Raw genomic sequence first — 26653 nt, 5'->3', positions numbered from 1 at the left:
AATAATCGAACCTATAAATGTCTTATTTAAGCTCGGGAAACACCCAAAAATTATCTCAAAGGCCTTAGTTTGGTTCCTAATCATGTGCTAAAGCTTTAGAAAGTTATTTAAGGTCATAAAGTGTCATAAAAACCCATGTTTTACATCTAAAACGATATTTAATCATGAAATCAAGCATAAACTCTAAAATGTTCATATACATAAATCTTAACAAATCATCATGCTTATAAAAGCCTTAACACCACAAAGGATTAGAAATATACTATCTTGGTTAAAAAATTTCGAAATGAAGCTCTTTTTGCTAGTTATCACTCTCCTCTAAGGCTTAGATGATAAACCCTCCCCAACTTTTTCTAGACAAAACATGAAAGCAAGCTTTTGAATCACAAACAACGATGCTAGAAGGTTTAAGGATGGATTTGAAGTATGAAAAAGGATTAAGAACTTACCTTTGAGCTATGGAACTTGGAGAGGAAGAAGAAGGAAATGAGAATGAAGAGAAATGAAGGGAAAAAGATGAAATGAAATAAAAGCTCTCATCTTTACAAAATGGTGAGATTACTCATTTCCTTCCTTATCTTTCTACTAATCAAAAATCCCATTTTATTAACAATTGGGTCGATCCAAACCCAATTAAGCCCATACTTGGCGCAACGACTTTAATTATGAACTCCATGAGGTCTACATACCTCTCGGATAAACCCAAATCTACTAGCCTGGAATTTGGGGTGTTACAGGTCCAGTTGTAGCTCCTTAGTAGTCTTTTAGGCTATATTCCTTTGCAAATCTCGAGTGCCAAGGCTCTATATCCTTTTTCAGCATTGCTTCTAGCAACAACGATCTGCTTCTTGCTCCTCCAGGTCACAAGATTGCCTCACACAAATGAGCAACAACCACTTTTTGACTTTCTATCAGTTAGTTCACTAGCCCATCTTGAATTAGTAAACACCTTTACTGTTCTATTCTCAAATTTTCTGAAAATCAAACCATATCCTCGAGTCCTTTTCAAGTTCCTGAGTATTCTGTATGTTGGTTCGAGATGGTTCTCTCTTGGATCCGTCATGTGTTGACTGATTATACTCACATAAAAGGCTATGACTAGCCTTCTAAGGGACAAATAAATTAATTTCCCAACCAACCTTTGATATTAACCTGAGCTCCTAGTTTCTCTTTTCTAGACTGCAAGTTTGTTTCCATTGGATTGTCATGTGTGCATCCCAACATGCCTCAGAAAGCAGATCTAAAACATATTTTCTTTGATTTATAATGAGCTCCGTTTTTTTTATCTTTGTACTTCCATACCTAAGAAATATCTCAAGCTTCCCAAATCTTTTGTTTCAAACTCATTGTCCAACAATTCTTTTAGTTTGTTAATTTCATTAATATTATCTCCAGTTATGATGATATCATTCACATATACAATTAAAGTAACACTCTTTTTACTAGGTGTTACCTTAATGAATAGTGTGTGATCCGTTTGGCATTGATTGTAGCCATCTTCCACAATTACTTTGGTAAATCTCTCAAACCAGGCCCTTGGTGATCGTTTTAGTCGATAAAGGGACTTTTTCAGTTTGCAAACTTACTGTTTCTTCAATTGTCCCTTTATCCCTGGAGGAACCTTCATATAAACTTCTTCCTCCAATTACCCATTGTGAAAAGCATTCTTGATATCTGGTTGGTGAAGTCCCCAATCTTCATTCACAACAAGACTAAGAATTCTCACTGTGTTGAGTTTGGCCACTGGAGCAAATGTTTCATTGTAAATAATCCCATATGTCTGTGTAAAGCCTTTGGCCACAAGTCTTGCTTTATACATCTCAATGCTGCCATCAGAGTTAACTGTAAATGCCCACTTGCAGCCTATAGGCTTCTTTCCTTGTGGCAGATTAGTAATGGTCCAATTCCCATTCTTTTGCAGTGCTTCAATTTCTTCCTCTAGTGCTTTCTTTATTTGGGATTCTCAAGAGCTTCTTCAATGGTTGTTGGAATCTGAATCTTGTCCTCATTAGCTGTAGAAGTTCTAAAGGAAGGCATTAAATTCCCATAAGCTACAAACCTTTGTATAGGGTGATTTGTGCACTGTCTTACCCCTTTTCTTTTAGCAATAGGTAAGTTAAGATTATCTAAGTCAGGAATAACAACTTGAGGCAACTCATTAACTACAGTACCTTATATATTTGAAGAGGTAACTGGACTAGGCGACTGTTCATGGAAAGAGTCAGGCTGTATGATGGTCTCTGGAACAAGTTTCTGCCTTATTTTGTAGACTTCTAGCTCTTCTCTCTCAGTTCATGGAGTTTGGGCTGTGTGAGGGTTAATTTAAAGTGTTTTGGAACTTGGTGAGGTTATGGCAGCTTCTGTAGGAATGGATATAGAGCTGGTAGAGGTGCTAGTTTTGCTGGTGGCATAGGGATCAAGTTTGTAGAAATTTCTGGGGCTGCTGGTGGAAATAACGGCTGTTGCAACAGAAGTAATGAAGGCTGGAATTCACTCAATGTCTCCCCCTGAATGCCAGACTTGGGATAATAGGGCTCCTGTCCAGAAAAGGTTGCATCCTTAGAAATATAGGTTTGGTTAGTAGTAGGAGAGAGACATTTGTAGACTTTCTTAAGTAAAGAATAACCCAAAAAGACGCATTTAATGGCTTGAGGATCTAATTTAGATCGAGAGGGACTAGTATTGTGAACAAAAACAGTGCAGCCAAAGATCTTTAAACTTTAAAGGAAGAATAGATGAAAGCACTTTGAAGGCATAACAGTTTTGAAGTAAACCTAGGTGTTTGAAAGGCCAAGACTTTGCTAGGCATCCTATTAATTAAGTAGGTTGCTGTTAAGAGAGCTTCACCCCAAAAATGATTAGGAACATTATAAGAGGATAACAAAGATCTGGTTACCTCTAGCTAGTGTTTATTCTTTCGCTCAGCCGCCCCATTTTGTTGAGGAGTATCTACACAATAACTAAGTTGGAGAATGCCTTTTTCTTGGAGATAGGATCCTAAGGTCATAGCAAAATACTCTCCCCCATTATTAGAGAGTAAGATCTGAATGTTGCTATGAAATTGAGTTTCTATCATAGTGTAAAATCTTTTAAAGATCTAGTGTGGTCATCGATGAATGAGATAAACCATCTACAGCCATTAATGTTTTTACTTTAGGACCCCAAGTATCATTGCGTATAAGAGAGAACGGTTTGGAAGGTTTGTAAGGATCTGTTACAACTTAAAATTATACATACATACATACATATGCATGTATGTATTTGAAGCATGTAGTCCTGAATGTGTTTGATTTGTTCTCATTTGTGGTGGGTTATCAAGCTCAATAAAACATATGACAGACAAATTCAAGCACATTGAATACATGAGTACGAGTTTTGAATATATGCAAACTTGGCTCAACAATCAAGTATACCCTTTTTTGGTGTCAATATTATTCCTCAAAATTTCATAGAGCAGATACATATTATGTTTAATTCTTTAAAGTACGTCTTTGCCTGAGTTATTTTTACCATGTGCAGCTACAAGATGCTGGATACTGGACTGATGCTGCTAATTTAGCTGCCTCCCATTTAAAGGGATCTGATTATGCAAGGTTTCTTCTTTTTCTCCTTCGACAAGGACATTTTAGTTTCTCGGCATTTAAATTCCTAGTATTTGCATTAACCCTTATTTAACATTTTTCTAATTGCAGGGTCTTACAGAGATGGGCAGGGCATGTCTTTCATGCTGAACACAACATTTGGAGGTACAAATATTTTTCATATTGTTCTTCTAATACTTGGTATCCGGTGCTTAATTTTGTATTCTAAAGGCTAAAATGCGGTTCAATGCAGGGCTCTTATCTTATTTGTTGCAGCTGGTTCAATCCAGGAGGCATTGGCTGCCCTCCGTGAGGCGCAACAGCCAGACACAGCGGCTATGTTCATATTGGCTTGTCGTGAAATTCATGCAGAATTCATCGCTAATTTAGTAGGTTCCGTGGATGAATCGGGATCATTGATCAATGATTCAGCGATCGACTTGCCTGGTTTAAACCCAGCAAACGATGATGTTATTGCTGTTGGGGAGTATTTTGAGGAATACCAAAGGAAATTGGTGCACCTATGCATGGACGATCAACCATTTTCAGATTGAACCAGGCCGTTTCAAAACTTAGTGTGGGTATTTTGTTGGTAAACGACACACCACCCGAGGGCTAGCAGAACGACACTCTTTCAGCCTCTTATCCCCTGAATTGTCGAGATTTTTCCGGCAACGTTTTGGAGTAAACCTGTTTTGCAGAGGCATAGCATGATGAATGGTGAAGCCTAGATGTTGTAGAAACCATTAATGAAAATGTCAAATATGTTGTAAGCTGGATCCAAAACTTCACCCCTAAGAATTTGATATTTCGGGAGTGGGCCGAAGGGGACAGTCGGGGTAATGGTTCTCTTCAAAATTTTAAATTATCATATATTTTAGATATTTTTTTGCAAAAAAAGAGTTGTGGAGTCGTATTCCTTGACTGTTTAGCTGCACGATTGGTAATCTCTAATATTGATCAGTTGTATTGATTCGCACATTTTTGCCACAGTTGTTTTTGTTTGGCCGAAATTGATGAAACTGTACATCCGTCAAATTTGAATATGTATTATTGTTTAAATACAATTTAAACTTGATACAAATTTTCTATTAAATTTTAATTTTTCAAATCAAACATATAGATAAAGTTCATTTAAACATCGAACTACTCCGAAGTGGCAAAGAGAAGCATGTTCCCCACAATTGCTTTCATTCAACTGTGTTAAAAAATTTGAAGGAACGATGGACGTTTGTGTGAAATTAGAGGAGTGATCCAATTGGTTCCCCTCGATATCGTGGTGAACTTGTTGCGTATGCCGATTTTTAGTAAGATGTATCATTTATGACTTTGTGTTAATGTCTTGCGATCACGGTGTTTTATTTGTTATTTTATTATTATTGTTACTCCCTAGTTCGATCCGACTCGAAATCCAGAGGATTGAAATATTACATGAAACATTGAAGTGGCTAACCAATTTTTTTTGAAATCATTTATATTTTGTTGCTTGTATTCACGTAATGGCTTTTTTTTAAAAATAATTTGATATATTGCCTACTAATATTTTTTAAATTCTTTCTTACCCATTGTCAACACACCTTTTCGTCATACTAGGATTCAAACTGCTAAAAATAGTATAGAATTTTGCTAGGATTCAAACTCCTAAAAATAGGATAGAGTTCTACTATTATTTAAACTCCTAAAGATATGATTCACAAACATTATAAATAGTCATTGTAACTCACTATTGTAACACATTCGGAGGAGGATATACGAAATACCAAGCAAAAAATTACAAGCAACTCGTAGCAATTTTTCGAAGCATTTATATTTTGAAAGTTAAAGTTCATACCTTCGCATGTTATTTTTCCTTACCCTTGCTTTGTTTTGATTTCGAAAGAAAACTGAGAGAATTGTTTTTGGCCGATGAACGGGGGCGTTTTCGAGATCTATTTTGTAGATCTAGTCCCCGAGGCTTGTGTTTTTAAAAAACTATTCGGATTTTTATAAACGGGTCTTGTGGATCCACGTGTTTTGTCATTTTTTTCTTCGATTGGCTTTTAATTTTGACCCCTAATTCATTTTTTATTTTAATTTAACCCTTATTATTTATATGTATATATGTATATATTTAATTATATTTTATTTATTTATTTATTATAATTTTTTTCATTTTTCTTTGCGTTATATTATATTATTTTCATATTATTATATATATATATATATATATTATATTATTATTTTTTATATATGTTTACTTATTTACTATGTTTTTCTTTACTGTATTTTTCTAACGTTATATATATATATTCTTACTTTATTTTATTTTATACTTCTATGATTACTATTTTTTAGTTAATATTATATGTATATTTATTTTTCATTTATTTATTATTATTATTACTATTTAGTATTTTATTATATTATACATACATTTTTATATTTTTATATATATATTTTTTATTATTTTATTTATACTATTTATTTATTTTCATCATATTTTTAGTTTCTTTGCTCTTATTATTATTTTTCTTTTAAAAAAAACACTTTACCTTTTTTATTATTTTTGTATATATATATTTTATCTTCATTTATTTTATTTTATTCAATTTCATTTTTTTTCATCCAATTATTTTATGTTTATTATTATTGGTTTCATTTATTTCCTTGGTTTACTCTTTAGTTTTGTTACTTTCTTTTATTATTATTATTTTCTTTTAAAATCTTATTTTTAAGGGTATTTTCGTAAACTCATTAAGGGTAAGTAATTCGGATCAAATTTTACCTTTTAATTTAACTTGCAATTTTCTTAATCAAAGACAACTAGAAATTACGTAGTACCGAAAGGACGGTTCAAGGGTGCTAATCCTTCCTTGACCGTAACCGACTCCCGAACCCGACACATCTTTGGAAAGACGCAGATCAGGTATGAAATAGGGTATCCGATCAACCCATTTGTTTTAAATAAATTATCGGTGGCGACTCCAATCCACATTTTTTAAGTTGAAGTCCAATTCCGGGGCCCAACCGAAAGACGGTTGCGACAGCTTGACGACTCTGTTGGGGAGATAGGTAAGTGAGTCAGGCTAAGGTAATTTCCTGTTGTCTTTTTAATGAAAAGGGTAAGTTTAAATTTTAAGGTAACATTTCGATCCTTATTACTTACTTTTGATTATATTTTCGAGTAAATAGTTGTACTGATCGTTTTTTTAATGATTTCAGCCCTTAAAGATTTTTCATCTAAGGCTCTAAACCCGAGCTCCAAACCTTGCTTTAAGTGGGGGTGAAAGCGACGCCTTCGTGTGAATTTATTCACCGTGCGGTCCTAGCAAGTAGCATTCGGGATTCATATACCTTATGTCTTCGTGTGAATTTATTCACCGTGCGGGCATAAGGGAATGTGTCCCCTCGAGTTTAACTTAATCCACACAAGCCTGTGATGGGTTTAGGACTAAGGGTCTGGCAAGCCCAAGGGGGCACCGGCAAGGAGAACTCGGGTACCATTTTTAGAACCTAAACTGGGAGACCATGGAGAATTAGAGCCTACCCCGAAATCGCATTTCCAAAACCTAGGATATTTTTACATTAACCATGTCTTTTTTTTCCTTTCGTCATTTATTTATTTATTTATTTTACTAACATTTCTGCCTTTGTGTTTGTTTTTTTAGCATTTGCATCATAACAAGAGGCTATTGATCCTTAAAAAGCGTTTGTTACACACAAAATAATCTGAATTAATGGACAAAGGTGTTGTAATACAAGAGATTAAGAACACCGAGGCACGACTATGGTCCAAGATGACTCAGAAAGAGAAGGGAGACAGTCTTCAGGGGAACTACGTATCAGAGCTGGTTAGCTATGCCTCTGTCAGCCTGAAACAGAATGATGTCCAAGAGTTACGAAACATTTGGGATAGTTGGAAGAATGACGAAAGTAGAAGTTCAACCAACGATATGGTGATATTGCCCTCTTACTTCATGTCAAGACTGATAAGCCACTGCTCCGAGCACTGATTCAATTCTGGCACCCGAGATATAGTTGCTTCACCTTTAACCGGGAGGACATGGTGCCCACTATCGAAGAATATACCACACTACTACACTCCGAAAGCATCAGACTAGAGAAGGCATATATCAAACATATCAAGGGTCAACCTTTTAAGAACGGACTGACCAAGATTGCAGGGGTTGATGAAAAGTTGGTGACTGATCGACTCCGACACAAAGGTAGCGGGGAAGGAATCGAGTGGATCCATATAAAACAACTAATGAAGAACCACCTTGATGAATGGAAGACTATAGATCTTTTTGCACTGGGTCTGTACGGTTTGATTATCTTTCCAAAGACCTTGGGGTGCATCGACGCAGCCGTAGTAGAACTATTTGAACAACTTCCAAGGCGAGTCAACCCAGTACCGACCATCTTAGTCGAGACCTTTCGGTCTCTTAATCATTACAGAAGAACTGGTGGAGGAAGGTTCATTGGATGTGTTCAGCTCCTTCAAGTCTGAATTCACAACCACTTCTAGAAGACTAACGAGGTTGCCTACCGCCGATTCTACACTACCTATTCACCATTGGGAGAGTTCATCACTATGAAATGGCATGAAGGCGCTTCGAAGAAAGAATGGACGAAGGTCTTCACTCATCTTCAGGACCGGGATATTACTTGGAGAGCCCCCTAGTTGTTCCTCAGTGACGTTCTTTTCCGATTTGGGGATTCTGACACTATGACCTTACTTGGACTTTGGGGTGCAGTTGGGTATGCTCCGTTGTTGGCACTTAGACAGTATGGGGCACGTCAGTTTATCCCAACAACATACGAATTATCTACATCAGAGTTTGTGTATCACGGTGACAGTTATAAGAAGAGGATCAAAGAGGCAGCCGAGTCATGGAACAAAGTATCCCGGATGGATGTCGTGGCTGCCAGAGATATGCTTACTCCGGATTATATGGAGTGGCGAAGATTGAGAAAGAATGATAGCATCCCGATGCCAGACTGTGAAGACACCCGGACCATGGAGGAACATCTCAGGCCTGTCCCTTATGAACTTGAGATAGTCAAAGCAAAGTTTGAAGCTGTGAATAATGAGCTGAAACAGAGAGTTAAGGAACTTGAAGATGAACGTTATCAATGGAAACTAGATGCCGATTCTTAGAAAGATAGAGCAGACAAACTGGAAAGGGAGAAGAAAAGAGTCTATTTTGAGCTTGAAGACTTGAGAAAGGGGTACCAAGATAAAGTCAAGAATAACTCCTGAGAATCCAACGCCTGAGAATCCAAATGGCTAATCTGGAGAAACAACATGAGAAAGATGGTAAAACAATAGCTTCAAAAGCAAGTGAGTGAGCTTCAGATAGTGCCCTTCGACGGGGGTTTGCAGTGGCGTTTCCGTTGGGAGCAAGCACAACAAATGGTGAAGGCCAGAAACGCAATCATCCGAGAGTTCCTGGATCAAGTACAGAAGGCAGCTCGCCATCTACACGGCCTGGCAAGGGAAGCTGGAGTGGTCCAACAAGGCATATAAACAGTGACAGATGAAAACAGAAGACTTGTCAACCTGCTGGAAGTTGTTCGGGGTCTAAAGGATTTAGTCCGAATGTACCTTTGATTGTTTTTATGTCTCTTACAAGATAAAACATTTTTGTCGAAATAAGGATTATTTATAATAATGGGCACTTTTCTGGATCAATGCCTCGAACATTTCATGCATTTTTTTTCATTTTGCGTTGTGCATCTACATAAACATGAAATTTCTTCAAGGAGGATTCGATGAAGTGGTTTTAACCACATGACACCACATGGAAGCAAGATTGTAACATCAAAAGAAAAAAAACTGAAAACAATATAGTGGGAGCCTGATCAGCTGATTGTAGGACAAAGCCTGCCAGGATGATCTAAGAAAAGAATCCCCATATCCTAAGGGCTACAATATTGAAGCTGTTAGCTGTTACCACATAAGAAGCCCCAAACATTCCTCTGAAAATTGTAAGGCGCTTGCCGAAGAAGGGGCATGGCATATACCATTTGCACTTAGAGGATTGTTTTGTTTGAACACGTCTTTGATCTTTCATGTTTGCTTAATCTTTTAAATGATTGAATTTATGCTGCTTTCTAAGGTGGAGTAATTAAACAAAATTTAATCTTTAGTTCTTCAAATATTAAATGAATTAATGATTCTTTTAATTCTTCAAGAATTATAGATTTTTGACATATGGAAAGATTAGACCTTTCTTACCCTGTCTCAAACCCCAGAATAAAATACCTTGATTCTTTGCCCAAAATAACTCGTGGTCATTACCAAAAGACGAAATTTTGATATTATCTCCTTTTGAAATTCTTGAACATTGCCTTTATCTTTTTAATACACTCATACCTTTCTTTGAGTCAATAAGATCACACCACTGTCTTTTTTAGACTAAAAAATAACCTTTCTTACCATTAAAACCCAAGGCATTGAGTTGTTCATTTTAACATGAGCATTCTTCTAAAGAACCAACTTGGGGCATCTTGCGGGGAGCCTGAACATTGAGACATCTGGGAAAAAAAGAAGAAGAATTCATTCAAAATAATTCTATCATACATTAATTACACTATTTTCATGCGAATAGAATTAATCTTGAAAATCTATCCCCCTGGGGATACCTCTTCTGTGAAGATTTACATGTATGAAATGATGAACGACTTTCTTTCTTTATCCCTTCACAACAGGAGAAAAAATATATCCCTTGTGTCCCCTTTTGAGCCTGTAGTATTTTTCTTCTGATTCAACCCTAACCAAGGATCACCCTCAACACTGGGGGGCAAGGTGGAAGAAATATGCTCACATGAGCGAAGACATTGATTCAGATGAGATACCAAAAGGTGAACCAAATGCCAAGTGCGAAGATTCAATCAGAACAAAAAGGGCAAAAACAAAAAAGAAAAGAAGCAGCAAAAAAGAAGAAAACAAAAAAAGAAAGAACAAAAATCAAAAAGCACATACAAAGATTCCCTAAAGACAAATGGTACATCAAGCTTCAAACTATGAGATTGATCAAGCACAATCATTCCCGAATCACTGAATCACTTCATTCGAAGATCATAGAGCATCAAGAGAGAGAAACATTTTGAGCAAGATTGAAGGCATCAGAATGAATTGATCATTGGTTCAACACCCTGAAACACTTGTTTGGGCCTATTTATCCTTTTCTTTCATAACCATGAACCCTGGCCTACATTACGTGCCTTAAAAGTCCCTTCTAATCATACATGGATTTCTAAACAAAAGAGAATATCTTCAGATTTCATCCCTCCCATCAGGATTAATCTTTGTTTGCAAAAAACAATGTAATTAATGCATGGTAGAGAAAAATAACAAAGGGGGTTCAAGAAGTAAATCCTGAATAACATCTTGAAACCAAAGGAGGATTCGAGTTGAAAACCTGAAAAGGCGGCTCAAATATAAAAATTGTGCAACTGAGGCGATCACACAAATTTCTTGATAAGGCATCGCACAATCCAAATGTGACTATGAAAGCTGGGAGTCGGAGAACACTTCCAGTAGAGGAGCATGCAAGCTACCCAATCAAACCTTTGAGCATCAAATGCCAAACCTTTGATCAAACACAATAACCTGAGACCTTTTTATCCTTTCCTTACTTAACCATTTCCCAAAGCTAGCTTTGATCTTGGCACGTGTCAAATAACTATAATTTATTGAAGGATTAACATTGTAATTAAACATTTGATATCCAATGAACTCTAGTTTTATGATTCGTCTCAATTGTAAAAGCGTGAAAGAGACAATATTTTCAAAACTTTTGATTAAACATTTTTCGAAACTCTTTATTGATATTTTCAGAACTTTGAAAATAAAAGAGAAAGAAAAACATTTTTTTTCAAACAAGACAGTCTCTCTAGAGTGGATCTTGGTAAATGACATGTGGCTCTTAGACACAAAACTCATGCTCAGAATCAATGCTGAAGCAAGAAATGAGGAACATTTGGGGCATCTTTGGAGATTCAACATCAAATATTAGGGCATTTTTGGATATTGGGGCATTATTTGGGGATTCAACATCCTAATACAAATTATCAGACCTTTTTCAGGAGATAAAATATAACCAATTCATGTTACATGCATCTTATGCATACATTTTAGAGCATCATATTTATCATTTTCCACATACATAATTTTTTGTAGCTTTTAGAGTCAAGTTTCAACTGCAAGACGAAAGATACTCGATTCAAAAACACCTTTAAAGATTCATGTTGGTTGCTTAACTCAGCAGCAAGAAGCTACACTTTGACCAACTCGATAGATTGAAAGTTTCTCTCGAAACAACACAATTTGCTCGAGAGTGGATTTCAACTTCACGACGAAGGATTTCTAGCTCAAAGCCAAACTTCACAATAAAAGGGTCTTCATGGTTTCAATTTCACGGCAAAGGGAATTGTGTCCACCCGCAACATACAATACTTGGATTTCAACTTCACGACGAAGGATATTCAAGTCAAGGCTCAACTTCACAACGAAGTGGCTATCCGCGATTTCAACTCCACGACGGAGGATATCGTGCCACTTGAGACAACACAAGTTCAACTTCACAACGAAGGGACGACTGGTTGTCAACAAACAACTTCCCAAATTCAGAGCCAATTTCAACTTCACAGCGAAGGACATTGGACTCCAGACAACACAAGTTTAACTTCACGACGAAGGGACCGCTAGTTGTCAACAAACAACTTCTCAATTTCAGAGCCAATTTCAACTTCACAACGAAGGAAATTGGACTCCAGACAATGCAAGTTCAACTTCACGAAAAAGGGACCGCTGGTTGTTAATAAACAATTTCCCAATTTCAGAGCCAATTTCAACTTCACAGCGAAGGATATTGGACTCGAGACAACGCAAGTTCAACTTCACGACGAAGGGACCGCTGGTTGTCATCAAACAGTTTCCCAATTTTGGAGCTAATTTCAACTTCACAGCGAAATATATTGGACTCCAAACAACGCAAGTTCAACTTCACGACGAAGGGACCGGGACCGCTGGTTGTCAACAAACAATTTCCCAATTTCGGAGCCAATTTCAACTTCACATCGAAGGATATTGGACTCCAGACAACGCAAGTTCAACTTCACGACGAAGGGACCGCTGGTTGTCAACAAACAACTTCTCAATGTCAGAGCCAATTTCAACTTCACAACGAAGGATATTGGACTCCAGACAACACAAGTTCAACTTCACGACGAAGGGACCGCTGGTTGTCAACAAATAACTTCCCAATTTCAGAGCCAATTTCAACTTCACAGCGAAGGATATTGGACTCGAGACAACACAAGTTCAACTTCATGACGAAGGGACCGCTGGTTGTCAACAAACAATTTCCCAATTTTGGAGCTAATTTCAACTTCACAACAAAGGATATTGGACTCGAGACAACACAAGTTCAACTTCACAACGAAGGGACGGTTGGTTGTCAACAAACAATTTCCCGATTCCAGAGCCAATTTCAACTTCATGACGGAGGATATTGGACTCGGAACAATGCTAGTTACTTGGATTTCAACTTCACGACGAAGGATATCCAATTCCAAGCTGAAGTTCACGACGAAGGGGCCACCCGCGGTTTCAACTTCACGACGAAGGAAATCGTGCACACAAGCATCATCCATCTTTATACTGGATTTCAACTTCACGACGAGGGATATCCAACTCAAAGAAGAATTATCTGTCAACAAAGACCTTCGAGTTCGACTATGCTCAGCTCCAAGGCACATCATTTACAACATAACTCAAGGCTAGAAGGGTTATCTGCCATCAAAATTGTCGAGTTCGATTCCATTCAGCTCGATGACACATCAATCGCACTACTTTTCGGTTGCAGTCGAGGTTTTCAAGTCGAGAAGAGAACCTAGGTTAGCCGTGCCTGAGTGACAAGCAACCATTTTCAAGCAGCATAGCTTAAGTCAAGAAAAAGCTATATGTCAATGAAGATTTTTGAGTTCGATTCCGATCCAAGGTCTTTAAACCGAGAAGAAGACCGAAGGGCAACGGGAAGCCACGTGCTGATTCAAATTCCGAACTACGGCTTCAATTTCATATCATTTCAAGATGAACTTGACTTCACGATGGAGGAGTCATCCGTAACTCAATTCGACAGGGAGTTATTGAAACATCAGAGTCAATTTTCAACTCCACTGAACGAAAAGTGTGTCTTTTAATCTTTGCCCTATCCCCGTTATACGACTATGGGCAAAGAGGGGCAGCTGTCAACACACCTTTTCGTCCTACTAGGATTCAAACTCCTAAAAATAGGATAGAATTTTTCTAGGATTCAAACTCCTAAAAATAGGATAGAGTTCTACTATTATTTAAACTCCTAAATATAGGATCCACAAGCATTATAAATAGTCATTGTAACTCACTATTGTAACACATTCGGAGGAGGATATATGAAATACCAAGCAAAAAATTACAAGCAACTCGTAGCCATTTTTCGAAGCATTTACATTTTGAAAGGTAAAGTTCATACATTCGCATGTTATTTTTCCTTACCCTTGCTGTGTTTTGATTTCGAAAGAAAACTGAGAGAAGTGTTTTTGGCCGATGAACGGGGGCGTTTTCGAGATCTATTTTTGTAGATCTAGTCCCCGAGGCTTGTGTTTTTAAAAAACTATTCGGATTTTTATAAACGGGTCGTGTGGATCCACGTGTTTTGTTGTTTTTCTTCGATTGGCTTTTAATTTTGACCCCTAATTCTTTTTTTATTTTAATTTAACCCTTATTATTTATATGTATATATGTATATATTTAATTATATTTTATTTATTTATTTATTATAATTTTTTTTCATTTTTCTTTGCGTTATATTATATTATTTTCCTATTATTATATATATATATATTATTATTTTTTTATCTATGTCTACTTATTTACTATATTTTTCTTTACTATATTTTCCTAACGTTATATATATATATATTCTTACTTTATTTTATTTTATACTTCTATGATTACTATTTTTTTAGTTAATATTATATGTATATTTATTTTTTTATTTATTATTATTATTACTATTTTGTATTTTATTATATTATACATACATTATATATATATATATATATTATTTTATTTATACTATTTATTTATTTTCATCATATTTTTAGTTTCTTTGCTCTTATTATTATTTTTCTTTAAAAAAAACACTTTACCTTTTTTTATTTTTTTTGTATATATATTTTATCTTCATTTATTTTATTTTATTCAATTTCATTTTTTTCATCCAATTATTTTATGTTTATTATTATTGGTTTCATTTATTTCCTTGGTTTACTCTTTAGTTTTGTTACTTTCTTTTATTATTATTATTTTCTTTTAAAATCTTATTTTTAAGGGTATTTCCGTAAACTCATTAAGGGTAAGTAATTCGGATCAAAATTTACCTTTTAATTTAACTTGCAATTTTCTTAATCAAAGACAACTGGAAATTACGTAGTACCGAAAGGACGGTTCAAGGGTACTAATCATTCATTAACCGTAATCGACTCCCGAACCCGACACATCTTTGGAAAGACGCAGATCAGATAAGAAATAGGGTATCCGATCAACCCATTTGTTTTAAATAAATTATCGGTGGCGACTCCAATCCACATTTTTTAAGTCGAAGCTCAATTCTGAGACCCAACCGAAAAACGGGTGCGACACCCATAATTCAAAAGATATTGAACATTTAAGTATATTCAATCTTATATTCTTTTGTATATTATATCAATTATATATAATCAAAATAAACTTAATTGACAAATGTAATAAAATTTAAAATAAAAAATAATAGAAAGGTATACCTATCTGTGGTTAATGATAATAAGATTATAAACTAATGGGGTGGATATTAAAAAAATATAAGTTAATGTATGGTAGGATACGACAACTTTATTTTATAATAAAAATTAACTAATTCATTAATGATCATATTACTAATTTAAGTAGAAATCAAATCATAGTATTTTAAATATATTTAAAGCCAAATATTACCAGAATCATTAATTTAATACAATGAGAAAACTATTTTTATTTTTTAAATTAAAATTAATTAATTGATTAATATCTATGTCATTTAGTAGAGTATAACTAAACGAAGAATTAACTCTAAAGACCCCAACAATTTTTTTGAAACTAAAAAAACCAGCTTTATTACAAAACTAAAAAAAAATGAAAACAAACAAGTTGTCAAAACATATTTTCGTCCTACTAGGATTCAAACTCCTAAAAATAGGATAAAATTTTGCTAGGATTCAAACTCCTAAAAATAGGATAGAGTTCTACTAAGATTTAAATTCCTAAAGATAGGATCCACAAGCACTATAAATAGCCGCTGTAACTCACCATTGTAACACACGATTTACAAAAAAATATAGAGGAAAGCACGAGAAGATACAAAGGCAAAGCTATTGTAAAGGATTCGAAAAGGAAATAAAAGGTAGCATTTTCTTTCTTTTGCATGTGCACGTTATTTTTCTTGAGATTTGGTTCGAATAACCCAAAACGTGGGTTGCGCCAATGACCAAAATGGGTGGGGTTTCGAAGTTTCGAACCTAGATCTACCCCAAGGCTTATTTTTAAAAAACGGTTTGATTTTCGGTTAAAAGAGGGGAAGAGCTTTTTAAAAATCTATATTAGTCCCTTTATTTATTATATAGATATTTTATTCATTTATTTTTATTATTCATGTTATTATTATTATATGTATATATATATATATTAAATTATTTTCATTTATTTTTTTACTATATTTTATTATTATATATATATATATATATATTTCTTTAATATTTTACTTATAAGTCTAATATTACTATATATATATTGTAATTATCTTTATTTGTTTTTTACCATTATATGTGTATATGTTCTTTTCGTCATTTAATTTATTAATTTATATATATTTACTTTTTTATTTATTTTATATATATATATATTATTCGTATTTTGTTATTATTATTTTGTTTATTTGTTTTATTTATTTTCTTTTTCTTTTTCTTTTTTATATATATTTTATTATTTGTTTTTTTTACTTACTATTTTATCTTTGTTTTCTTTATTTTATCATTTTACTTAATTTGTTTTCTTTTCATTTTAATTTAATTAATTAATTTCTTACCATTTTATCTAACATGGCTTTTTTACTTTCTTAAGGGTACATTTTCAATCAATCAAATGTAAGTTTTGGATCGTTATTTTACCTTTCAATTTAAACTTTCAACTTTCTTAATTAAAGACAACTGGAAATTACATAGTACCGAAAGGGCGGTTCAAGGGTGCTAATCCTTCCTTGACCGTAACTGACTCCCGGATCCGACATATCATTGGTAAGACGCAGATCATGTAAGAAATAAGGTATCTGATCAACCCACTTTTCGTAAAGTAAATGATCGGTGGCGACTACCAATCCATTTTTCACGTCGAAGCCCAATTCCGGGGCACAACCGAAAGACGGTTGCGACAGCTTGGCGACTCTGCTGGGGACGGTAAGTGAATCAGGCTAAGGTAATTTCCAATTGTCTTTTTAACGAAAAAGGTAAGTTTAAATTTTAAGGTAATATTTCGATCCTTTTTACTTACTTTTGATTATTTTCGAGTAAATAGTTGTACTGATCGTTTTTTCATGATTTCAGCCTTCAAAGTTTTCTTTTTTTCATCTAAAGGCTCTATACCCGAGCTCCGAACCCGTTTTAAGTGGGGGTGAAAGCGACGCCTTCGTGTGAATTTATTCATCGTATGGGCCTAGCAAGTAACCTTCGGGATTCATATACCTTATGCCTTCGTGTGAATTTATTCTCCGTATGGGCATAAGGGAATGTGTCCTCTCGAGTTTAACTTAGTCCACACAAACCCGTGATGGGTTTAGGACTAAGGGTCTGGTAAGCCCAAAGGGCACCAAGGGGAACTCGGATACCTTTTTTTAAGAACCTAAACCCGGAGACTACAAGGAGTTAGGGCCCACCCCAAGACCTCATTTCAAACCCTAGGATGCCAGAATTATTTCCTGCTTTACTTTCTGTTCAAAGCATGTGAATAAGAAATTTATGCGATTAGGACTTGTTCAAAACCAACTTACGGGATAGAGATCATGTCCGGGTAGGAATAATAAGCATGAGGGGTAGATATCATGTGGGGTAGGATTTTTCATTTTTATTATTATTTTGATTTACCTCACTAACTCTTTTTGTTTTTGTTCTCTTTTATTTTGTTTTCATCACCTGCATCATTTAAAAGAGGTGTTGATCCACCAAAAATGTGTTTGTTAAACATAAATAATCTGAATTAATGGATAAAGGGGTTGCAATACAAGAGATAAAAATGCAGAGGACAGTCTACAAGGCGACTATGTGTCATATTCAATCCTGAAGGCGTGGTGCCCACAATTGAGGAATATATCACTTTGCTACGTTATAAAGGACTTAGAATGAATCGGGTCTGCATCAAGCACAATGAAAGACTATCTTGGAAAAACTGACTGTCAGAGGTTGCAGGGGCAAGATGAAGGTTACTAATCTTAGGAGTCCCTTCAGAGATAACAATTACAAAACGATAGCTGGAATTGGAGATCATTGCTGACGAATTCAAGGAACAAACTAATGACTTTACATATTTCCTATCAATCGAGGGCTCCAATGACGCATTCGTTGGGGACAGGCTCAACAAAAGATAGATGCTAGAGATGCAGTCATTCAAGACTTCTTGGGCCAGTGCAAAAAGTAACACAACATTGGCACGACCCATCTAGAGAAGCCGGATTGGTTCGACATATTATTCAACCAGTGACATACGAATACAGAAGACTAGTCAACATGTCAAAAGCTGTCAGAATATTTTTGTCTCTTAATAGATAAAACACTTTTGTCCCCAATGAGGATTATTCATAATAACAGGCACATTTTTTGGATCAATGCCTCAGATATTTCATGTATGATGCATTTAGACATATTCTGCATTTCGTTATTCACATCAACTAACGGAAGAATGTCCCAATAAAGGAATAAATACTGGATACACCACCTCAAGCGTTGGACACACCTCATCCGCATAACACCCGCTTGAAAAAAAAAACAAATAGAGGCCAGAATGGCTCAAATCGAGGAGAACATGGAAAAATTGCAGAAAGAACTTGAAGATAAGATAAACCAGATTAGTCTGAGTACTCTGAATACAATCATGAAGAACCAAGAATCTTTGGTTGATCAGATCGTTGCCAAGTTAGTTGGCCTACAACAGACCAGTGCGCTTGGGTCAGGTTTACCGGAAGGGGTAACTATACCACCTACCCCACAAGGGGTTGTCTCACCTGAAATCTTACCCGGATTACAAGAGGACTCATATGCTATCAAGGGGAAAGCTATAACTGGTGCAAATATACAAGCTTCCGCGACCAACACTCATCCGGAAGACTATCATGTCCCGGATTTTGACGAGGAGGATAAGGAAAAGAAGATGGAAAAGAAGATCAAGATGTTAGAAGATCAAATGAAGATGGTCCAAGGAGACCATGATTATTATGGAGTGGATGCAATGGAGCTGAGCCTGGTTCCAGATTTGGTGCTTCCACCAAAGTTTAAAGTTCCTGAGTTTGAAAAATTCGATGGAAACAGCTGCCCATCTTCCCATATCACTATGTTCTGTCGAAAGATGACAGGATATGGAGGGAATGACCAACTCCTGATCCACTGCTTTCAGGAGAGCCTGTCCGGTTCTGCTATCCGTTGGTACAACCAGCTCAGCCGAACTCATATCAAAACATGGAAAGACTTAGCCAAGTCCTTCCTGGAATAATATAAACATATCAACGATATGAGACCAGACCGGGTTATGCTACAGAGTTTGGAAAAGAAGCACAATGAAATTTTTCGACAATACGCACAGCGTTACAGGGATTTGTCTGTCCAAGTTCATCCACCCTTGGATGAAAATGAAACTAAAAAGCTATTTTTACAGACCCTGAAGGCACCTTACTTCGGGCACCTGGTGGCAATTACATTGGGAACTTTCTCAGATCTAGTTATGGCTGGTGAGATGATCGAGCTAGCTATAAAACAAGGAAAAGTTGAGGGAGATATCAACAATGTCAGTACCTACAACGCCAACAAAGGTGTTACAGTCTCAAGTCCAAAAACTGTTGCAGTTGTACCGTCTAGTACTTCTAAACAAACTCAGAGAGGACCAAGGAAATAAAAGATTTTCATCAGTCCAATCCCAATGACATATGAGGAGTTACTCCCAACGCTAGTTGAGAAAAATCTTGTGACTCTAGTTCAATCCAAACCTAGAGAGGCCCCATATCCTGAAGGTCAAGATATTAACGCCGTATGCAGCTATCATATTGGGAGCTCAGGGCACACCACTGAGAATTGTGGGACATTGAAACGTAAGGTCCAAGATCTGATCGATTCAGGGGCATTCACTTTCAATATGTAATGGGGCATTCTGATCGAGAGTCATATGGGGCATCCATTAGGAATTTTGTTTCATTATCAAGTATATCATCTTGTTTGAACTTGTTTTTCTTTCGTACTTCTTATGCGTGAACATTTTAAGTCACTTGACGTTTAAACATTTTAAATAAAATGCTTCCTTCTTAGGAGATGAGCAAATTTTAATCTTGAATTCCTTGAATATCACCTCAATTAAAAACTGTTTAATAATTGAGGTTGTAAATCTTTGACAAATGACAAGATTGAACCCTGCAAAACAAAGACCCCTTGGTCCTAATTTAAAAGATACATCAGACTACATATTTTTCTCTTACCGAGCTAAGTTTTTCTCTTCTCATGAAGAGTCCATCCAAGGTTTGGTATTCAGACACGTATTAAGAGCGAACAGAATAGGGCAACTAGCACATGAGATTGCAAAACTAATTGGTTTATACCCTTGTTTATGATGTTCAAGGATGATAATGATCTTCACAGATGGAATAGTCGAGTACGCAAATCTAGTTGAGGTCAGTTGTTTGGAAATTGAACTCTAAAGATGAGATCCATTGACTTTCAAAAACACCTAGACTATAACAGGTTCTTCTTGACAATCTTAAGAAATTAAATCCGTAAAGCTGAGCTATTCCACTAAGGCAATTGGTTATAGAGGAAACTCGAAAGCCCTGGCTTTATGAATAGATTATATTCAAACTATGACACTGCTCGGACATTTGGCAATTCGGTGTTTGCTCAATTACTTTTGTCAAGCCAAAGACTTTGTGATGAGATGAACCCTTCAGTGATTTGTCCCTCTAAAGCTGAGCTATTCCACTAAGGCAATTGGTTATAGAGGAAACTCGAAAGCCCTGGCTTTATGAATAGATTATGTTTAAACTATGACACTGCTCGGACACTTGGCAATTCGATGTTTGCTCCACTGCTTTTGTCAGGCCAAAGACTTTGTGATGAGACGAACCCTTCAGTGATTTGTCCCTCTAAAGCTGAGCTATTCCACTAAGGCAATTGTTTATAGAGGAAACTCGAAAGCCCTGGCTTTATGAATAGATTACATTCAAATCATGACATTGCTCGGACACTTGGCAATTCGGTGTTTGCTCCACTGCTTTTGTCAGGTCAAAGACTTTGTGATGAGATGAACCCTTCAGTTAAACCTGATAAAAGTGATTATAAGCTGTCCCTCTAAAGCAATTGGTTGAACGCCCCGAATTTATGGATTCGGCTAGCCAGACAATGGTAAAATAAATCAAATTCATCTAAAAAGAAATTTTCGGTAATAATAGACTAAGGGAGTTGAGAAACACCTGTTATAGTCAAATTCACACGAGCACTCAAGAATTTCATTTTTTAGACCGATATTTCTGCACTACCTTTGTTAGAAGAGCTTACGAAACTTGAACAAATGGAAGATTTCAGAGAACTGAAACAGAAGTGTTATGAAAGGTCTAGTCATTGATTATGCTAGTTGTGTCATTTTGTTCGCCTCTGATCAAAATACCAAATCAAGAAAGAGGAGCATGCCATGATCTTCACGATAATCAAATCGATGAAACAAACCCATCTCTAGACCAACTTTTCGATCTTGATATTTGTCAAAGATTTACAGCTATCAAAGATTAAAAGAGTGTTTGATTCTTTTGATATCCAATGAACTCATGTTTTATGATTTGATTCAATTGTGAAACCTAGAAAGAGGTAACTTTTTCAAAAGTTCTTTTTGATATTTTTCAAAATTTTGAAAATTCGAAAAAAGAAAAGCATTTTCAAACAAGATAAGTTCTCTGGAAGCATATCTTGGAATTCAACAAATATCGCTCCGAAGCTCAAGATCGAAACAGAGGCAAAGGAAACAATCTTTGGGGAAAAATTTGATAAGGGAAGGAAAAATTGTCTTGAGGTCTGCAAGAGTACACCCTGGTGGAAATGAAGACAAATTAAGTCAGAATGAAGACTGCACACACATCCATTCCCCTCACATCTCAACATATACATCAACACGTACATACATGACGCATGAAATTTGCATCTTTGAATTCATCATCATGAGCAATAAAAACCTTGATTTTTCCTTCCTTGAGGGAAAATTCAACAGCAAATAAATTTCATTTGGGCATACATCAAGCATACATCATCAGGATAGTTACATCCATATACATTTTACAGATCTTTCAGGAGAAGATGAGATTAAAAGCCAACTCAACAGATTGAAAGATCGACATTCATCTCCAGATTCAACATTTACAATATAAACTGTCTCACTTAAGACAATCTCATTTAATGGAGATGATTATCTCACTCAAACTTGTTTTTCTTAAAACATACTTTGTCTCACTTGAGACTGTTTTTCTCGAAAGAAGATTTATTTCACTCAAGATTGTTTTTCTTAAAACAAGATTTGTCTCGCTTGAGACCGTTTTCACTCGAAAGAATACATTTCATTTCACTCAAGGCTGTTTTTTTTAAGAAGATTTTATCTTGCTTGAGATAGTTTCCCTCGAAACAGAAAATTTCGTCTCCCTTGAGAGAGTTTCTCTTGAAAACATTTCCCTTAAAGTTAATTTTTTCTCTCCTGAGAAAGTTTCCCTCGAAACAGAAAATTTTGTCTCCCTTGAGACAGTTTCTCTTGAAACATAAACATTGAAAACATTTCCCTTGAAATGATTTTTTTCTCTCTTGAGAGAGTTTCCCTCGAAACAAAAAATTTTGTCTCCCTTGAGACAGTTTATCTTGAAACATAAACATTGAAAACATTTCCCCTGAAATGAATTTTATCTCGCTTGAGATAGTTTCCCTTGAAACGAATTTTGTCTCCCTTGAGACAGTTTCTCTCCAAACATAAACTTTGAAAATAATTTAACGAAATCTTTGAATATGTTTTCCTTCAAACAAATTTTGTCTCCCTTGAGACAGTTTCTCTTGAAACGACATAATTTGCTCGAGAATAGATTTCAACTTCACGACGAAGGATGTCTAGCTCGAAGCCAAACATCCGCGATTTCAACTCCATGACGGAGGATATCGTGACACTCGAGACAACACAAGTTCAACTTCACAACGAAGGGACGGCTGGTTGTCAACAAACAACTTCTTAATTTCAGAGCCAATTTCAACTTCACAACGAAGGATATTGGACTCCAGACAATACAAGTTCAACTTCACGACGAAGGGACCGCTGCTTGTCAACAACAACTTCTCAATTTCAGAGCCAATTTCAACTTCACAACGAAGGATATTGGACTTCAGACAACGCAAGTTCAACTTCACGACGAAGGGACCGCTGCTTGTCAACAACAACTTCCCAATCTCAGAGCCAATTTCAACTTCACAACGAAGGATATTGGACTCCAGACAACGCAAGTTCAACTTCACGACGAATGGACTGCTGCTTGTCAACAACAACTTCCCAATCTCAGAGCCAATTTCAACTTCACAACGAAGGATATTGTACTCCAGACAACGCAAGTTCAACTCCACGACCGCTGCTTGTCAACAAAATTTCATTCAGAGTCAATTTCAACTTCACAGCGAAGGATATTGGACTCGAGACAACACAAGTTCAACTTCACAACGAAGGGACGGCTGGTTGTCAACGAACAATTTCCCAGTTCCAGAGTCAATTTCAACTTCACGACGGAGGATATTGGACTCGGAACAATGCTACTTACTTGGATTTCAACTTCACGACGAAGGATATCCAACTCAAAGAAGGATTATCTGCCATCAAAATTGTCGAGTTCGACTCCATTCAGCTCGATGACACATCAATCGCACTAATTTTCGGTTGCAGTCGAGGTTTTCAAGTCGAGAAGATGACTTGAGTTAGCCGTGCCTTAGTGACAAGCAACCATTTTCAAACAACATAGCTTAAGTCAAGAAAAAGCTATCTGTCAATGAAGATTTCTGAGTTCGATTCCGATCCAAGGTCATTAAACCGAGAAGAAGACCAAAGGGTAACGAGAACCTCACGCTGATTCAAATTCCGAACTACGGCTTCAATTTCATATCATTTCAAGATGAACTCGACTTCACGATGGAGGAGTCATCCGTAACTCAATTCGACAGGGAGTTATTGAAACATCAGAGTTAATTTTCAACTCCACTGAACGAAAAATGTGTCTTTTAATCTTTGCCCTATCCCCGTTACACGACTATGGGCAAAGAGGGGCAGCTGTCAACACACATTTTCGCTCTACTAGGATTCAAACTCCTAAAAATAGGATAAAATTTTGCTAGGATTCAAACTCCTAAAAATAGGATAGAGTTATACTAAGATTTAAATTCCTAAAGATAGGATCCACAAGCACTATAAATAGCCATTGTAACTCACCATTGTAACACACGATTTACACAAAAAACATAGAGGAAAGCACGAGAAGATACAAAGGCAAAGCTATTGTAAAGGATTCGAAAAGGAAATAAAAGGTAGCATTTTCTTTTTTCTTTCTTTTGCATGTACACGTTATTTTTCTTGAGATTTGGTTCGAATAACCCAAAACGTGGGTTGCGCCGATGACCAAAATGGGTGGGGTTTCAAAGTTTCGAACCTAGATCTACCCCGAGGCTTATTTTTAAAAAACAGTTTGATTTTCGGTTAAAGGAGGGGAAGAGCTTTTTAAAAATCTATATTAGTCCCTTTATTTATTATATAGATATTTTATTCATTTATTTTTATTATTCATGTTATTATTATTATATGTATATATATATTAAATTATTTTCATTTATTTTTTTACTATATTTTATTATTATTATATATATATATTTCTTTAATATTTTACTTCTAAGTCTAATATTACTATATATATATTGTAATTATCTTTATTTGTTTTTTTTACATATATATATGTGTATATGTTCTTTTCGTCATTTAATTTATTAATTTATATATATTTACTTTTTATTTATTATATATATATATATATATATATATTCATACTTTGTTATTATTATTTTGTTTATTTGTTTTATTTATTTATTTATTTTTTATATATATTTTATTATTTGGTTTTTTTACTTACTATTTTATCTTTGCTTTCTTTATTTTATCATTTTACTTAATTTGTTTTCTTTTCATTTTAATTTAATTAATTAATTTCTTACCATTTTATCTAACATAGTTTTTTTACTTTCTTAAGGGTACATTTTCAATCAATCAAATGTAAGTTTTGGATCGTTATTTTACCTTTCAATTTAAAGTTTCAACTTTCTTAATTAAAGACAACTGGAAATTACATAGTACCGAAAGGGCGGTTCAAGGGTGCTAATCCTTCCTTGACCGTAACCGACTCCCGGATCTGACATATCATTGGTAAGACGCAGATCATGTAAGAAATAAGGTATCTGATCAACCCACTTTTCGTAAAGTAAATGATCGGTGGCGACTCCCAATCCATTTTTCATGTCGAAGCCCAATTCCTGGGCATAACCGAAAGACGGTTGCGACACAAGTGTTTACAACTAGAACCCACTAAAACATGCAACAAAACATCCTGAACGTAAAAAAATCACCACAAAAGCTAGCTTCCTCTTCAACTTTTCCAAACAAGAAATTGAAACACCCGAAGCTTGAAGAAAACAAAACCCAGTAATCAAACCTGAGGAAACTCATCGCCACACTATTAGAAGGATTCAAGCAGCCTTCTATCCTCCTCCGCCTGAAGTTCGACACACATTGGCCCTTCTTCCACCCAAAATGATCCTCTGTCCCTGTCTCAGTCGCTGCTGCAAGCAAGTGGGTTGCCATGTTACCGACCCTAGGAAGGAAACAAAAGTGACAAGAACAAAAAGCTTCTCCTCGTTTCCTTTCTTCCCAGGTGAGCGCACTAATTTCATAGAGTTCGTCTCTTCTGGAATTGATCTTGTTGATGACCGTTCAAGAATCCTCCTCTATTATCACATCCTGGAAACCCATCTCTGCCGCAAATAGAAGAGCATGAATTGCCACCTTCGCCTCTTCCATGAAAGTCGAGGTAATGTTCTTGCTGAATCTACTGTATGTACTGAGTATATTACCTTCCATATCTCTCGGTATGATTCCTGACCAAGCTTCATTTCTATCATGCACAAATCGAGCATCAAAATTGATCTTCACATGGTTTGGAGGTGGAGGTGATAACTTCCTAAAAAAAACCTACTTTAAAGGTCTTTTTCAATTAAATTATCGTTTGTTTAAAAGTTCATTTAGGTTATTTTAGATGCATATAGTTACATTAACGGAGGTTGTGCTATTTTATCTTATAAAGGTGTTGAATGAGGAAAAGGTGTGGTTGTTTATGTTGTGCGGAAAATAACAAGAAAAAGATGACCAGAGAAGGAATGTTGTGACATCACATGTTATTGAAGTAGATTAAAAGACAAACAAATATTTTTAAAAAATGACAGCTGGCAAGACATGTATGATGGTTATAACCGTCTGTTGAGGACCACTGTCACCTGGGAGGATAAAATTCACGCCCAAAAAGTGACTCTAAGGATATAATGGGTATTTAAAGTATTAAATCTCATTAATACCTTTGGATATTTTTTATTATTTAATACATCTCACATGAGAGAGGGAAGAGGCTACGCACTTACCATCTCCATCTAGATTTTTTTCATCTTCTCCATCGTTTCCTTCC

At 35.6% G+C, this 26653-nt stretch overlaps 1 protein-coding gene across 2 annotated transcripts in view; it reads left to right on the top strand.

Annotated features, from left to right (window-relative positions):
- LOC120197483 (WD repeat-containing protein 11-like) overlaps positions 1–4174 on the top strand; it is a 47121-nt gene extending 42947 nt beyond the window's left edge. For both annotated transcript variants that reach the window (XM_039198994.1, XM_039198995.1), the window contains 3 exons: positions 3520–3593; positions 3693–3746; positions 3835–4174. In XM_039198994.1, coding sequence (XP_039054925.1) covers positions 3520–3593; positions 3693–3746; positions 3835–4135 — 429 coding nt within the window. In that variant the 3' untranslated portion in view covers positions 4136–4174. The remainder of the gene's footprint in view (positions 1–3519; positions 3594–3692; positions 3747–3834) is intronic.
- Positions 4175–26653: the final 22479 nt, after the last annotated feature.

Source organism: Hibiscus syriacus, unplaced genomic scaffold, assembly GCF_006381635.1.
Source record: "Hibiscus syriacus cultivar Baekdansim isolate YM2019G1 unplaced genomic scaffold, ASM638163v2 tig00117048_pilon, whole genome shotgun sequence".
Classification (NCBI taxonomy): Eukaryota; Viridiplantae; Streptophyta; class Magnoliopsida; order Malvales; family Malvaceae; genus Hibiscus; species Hibiscus syriacus.
This window is presented reverse-complemented; position numbering and strand designations above follow the sequence as displayed.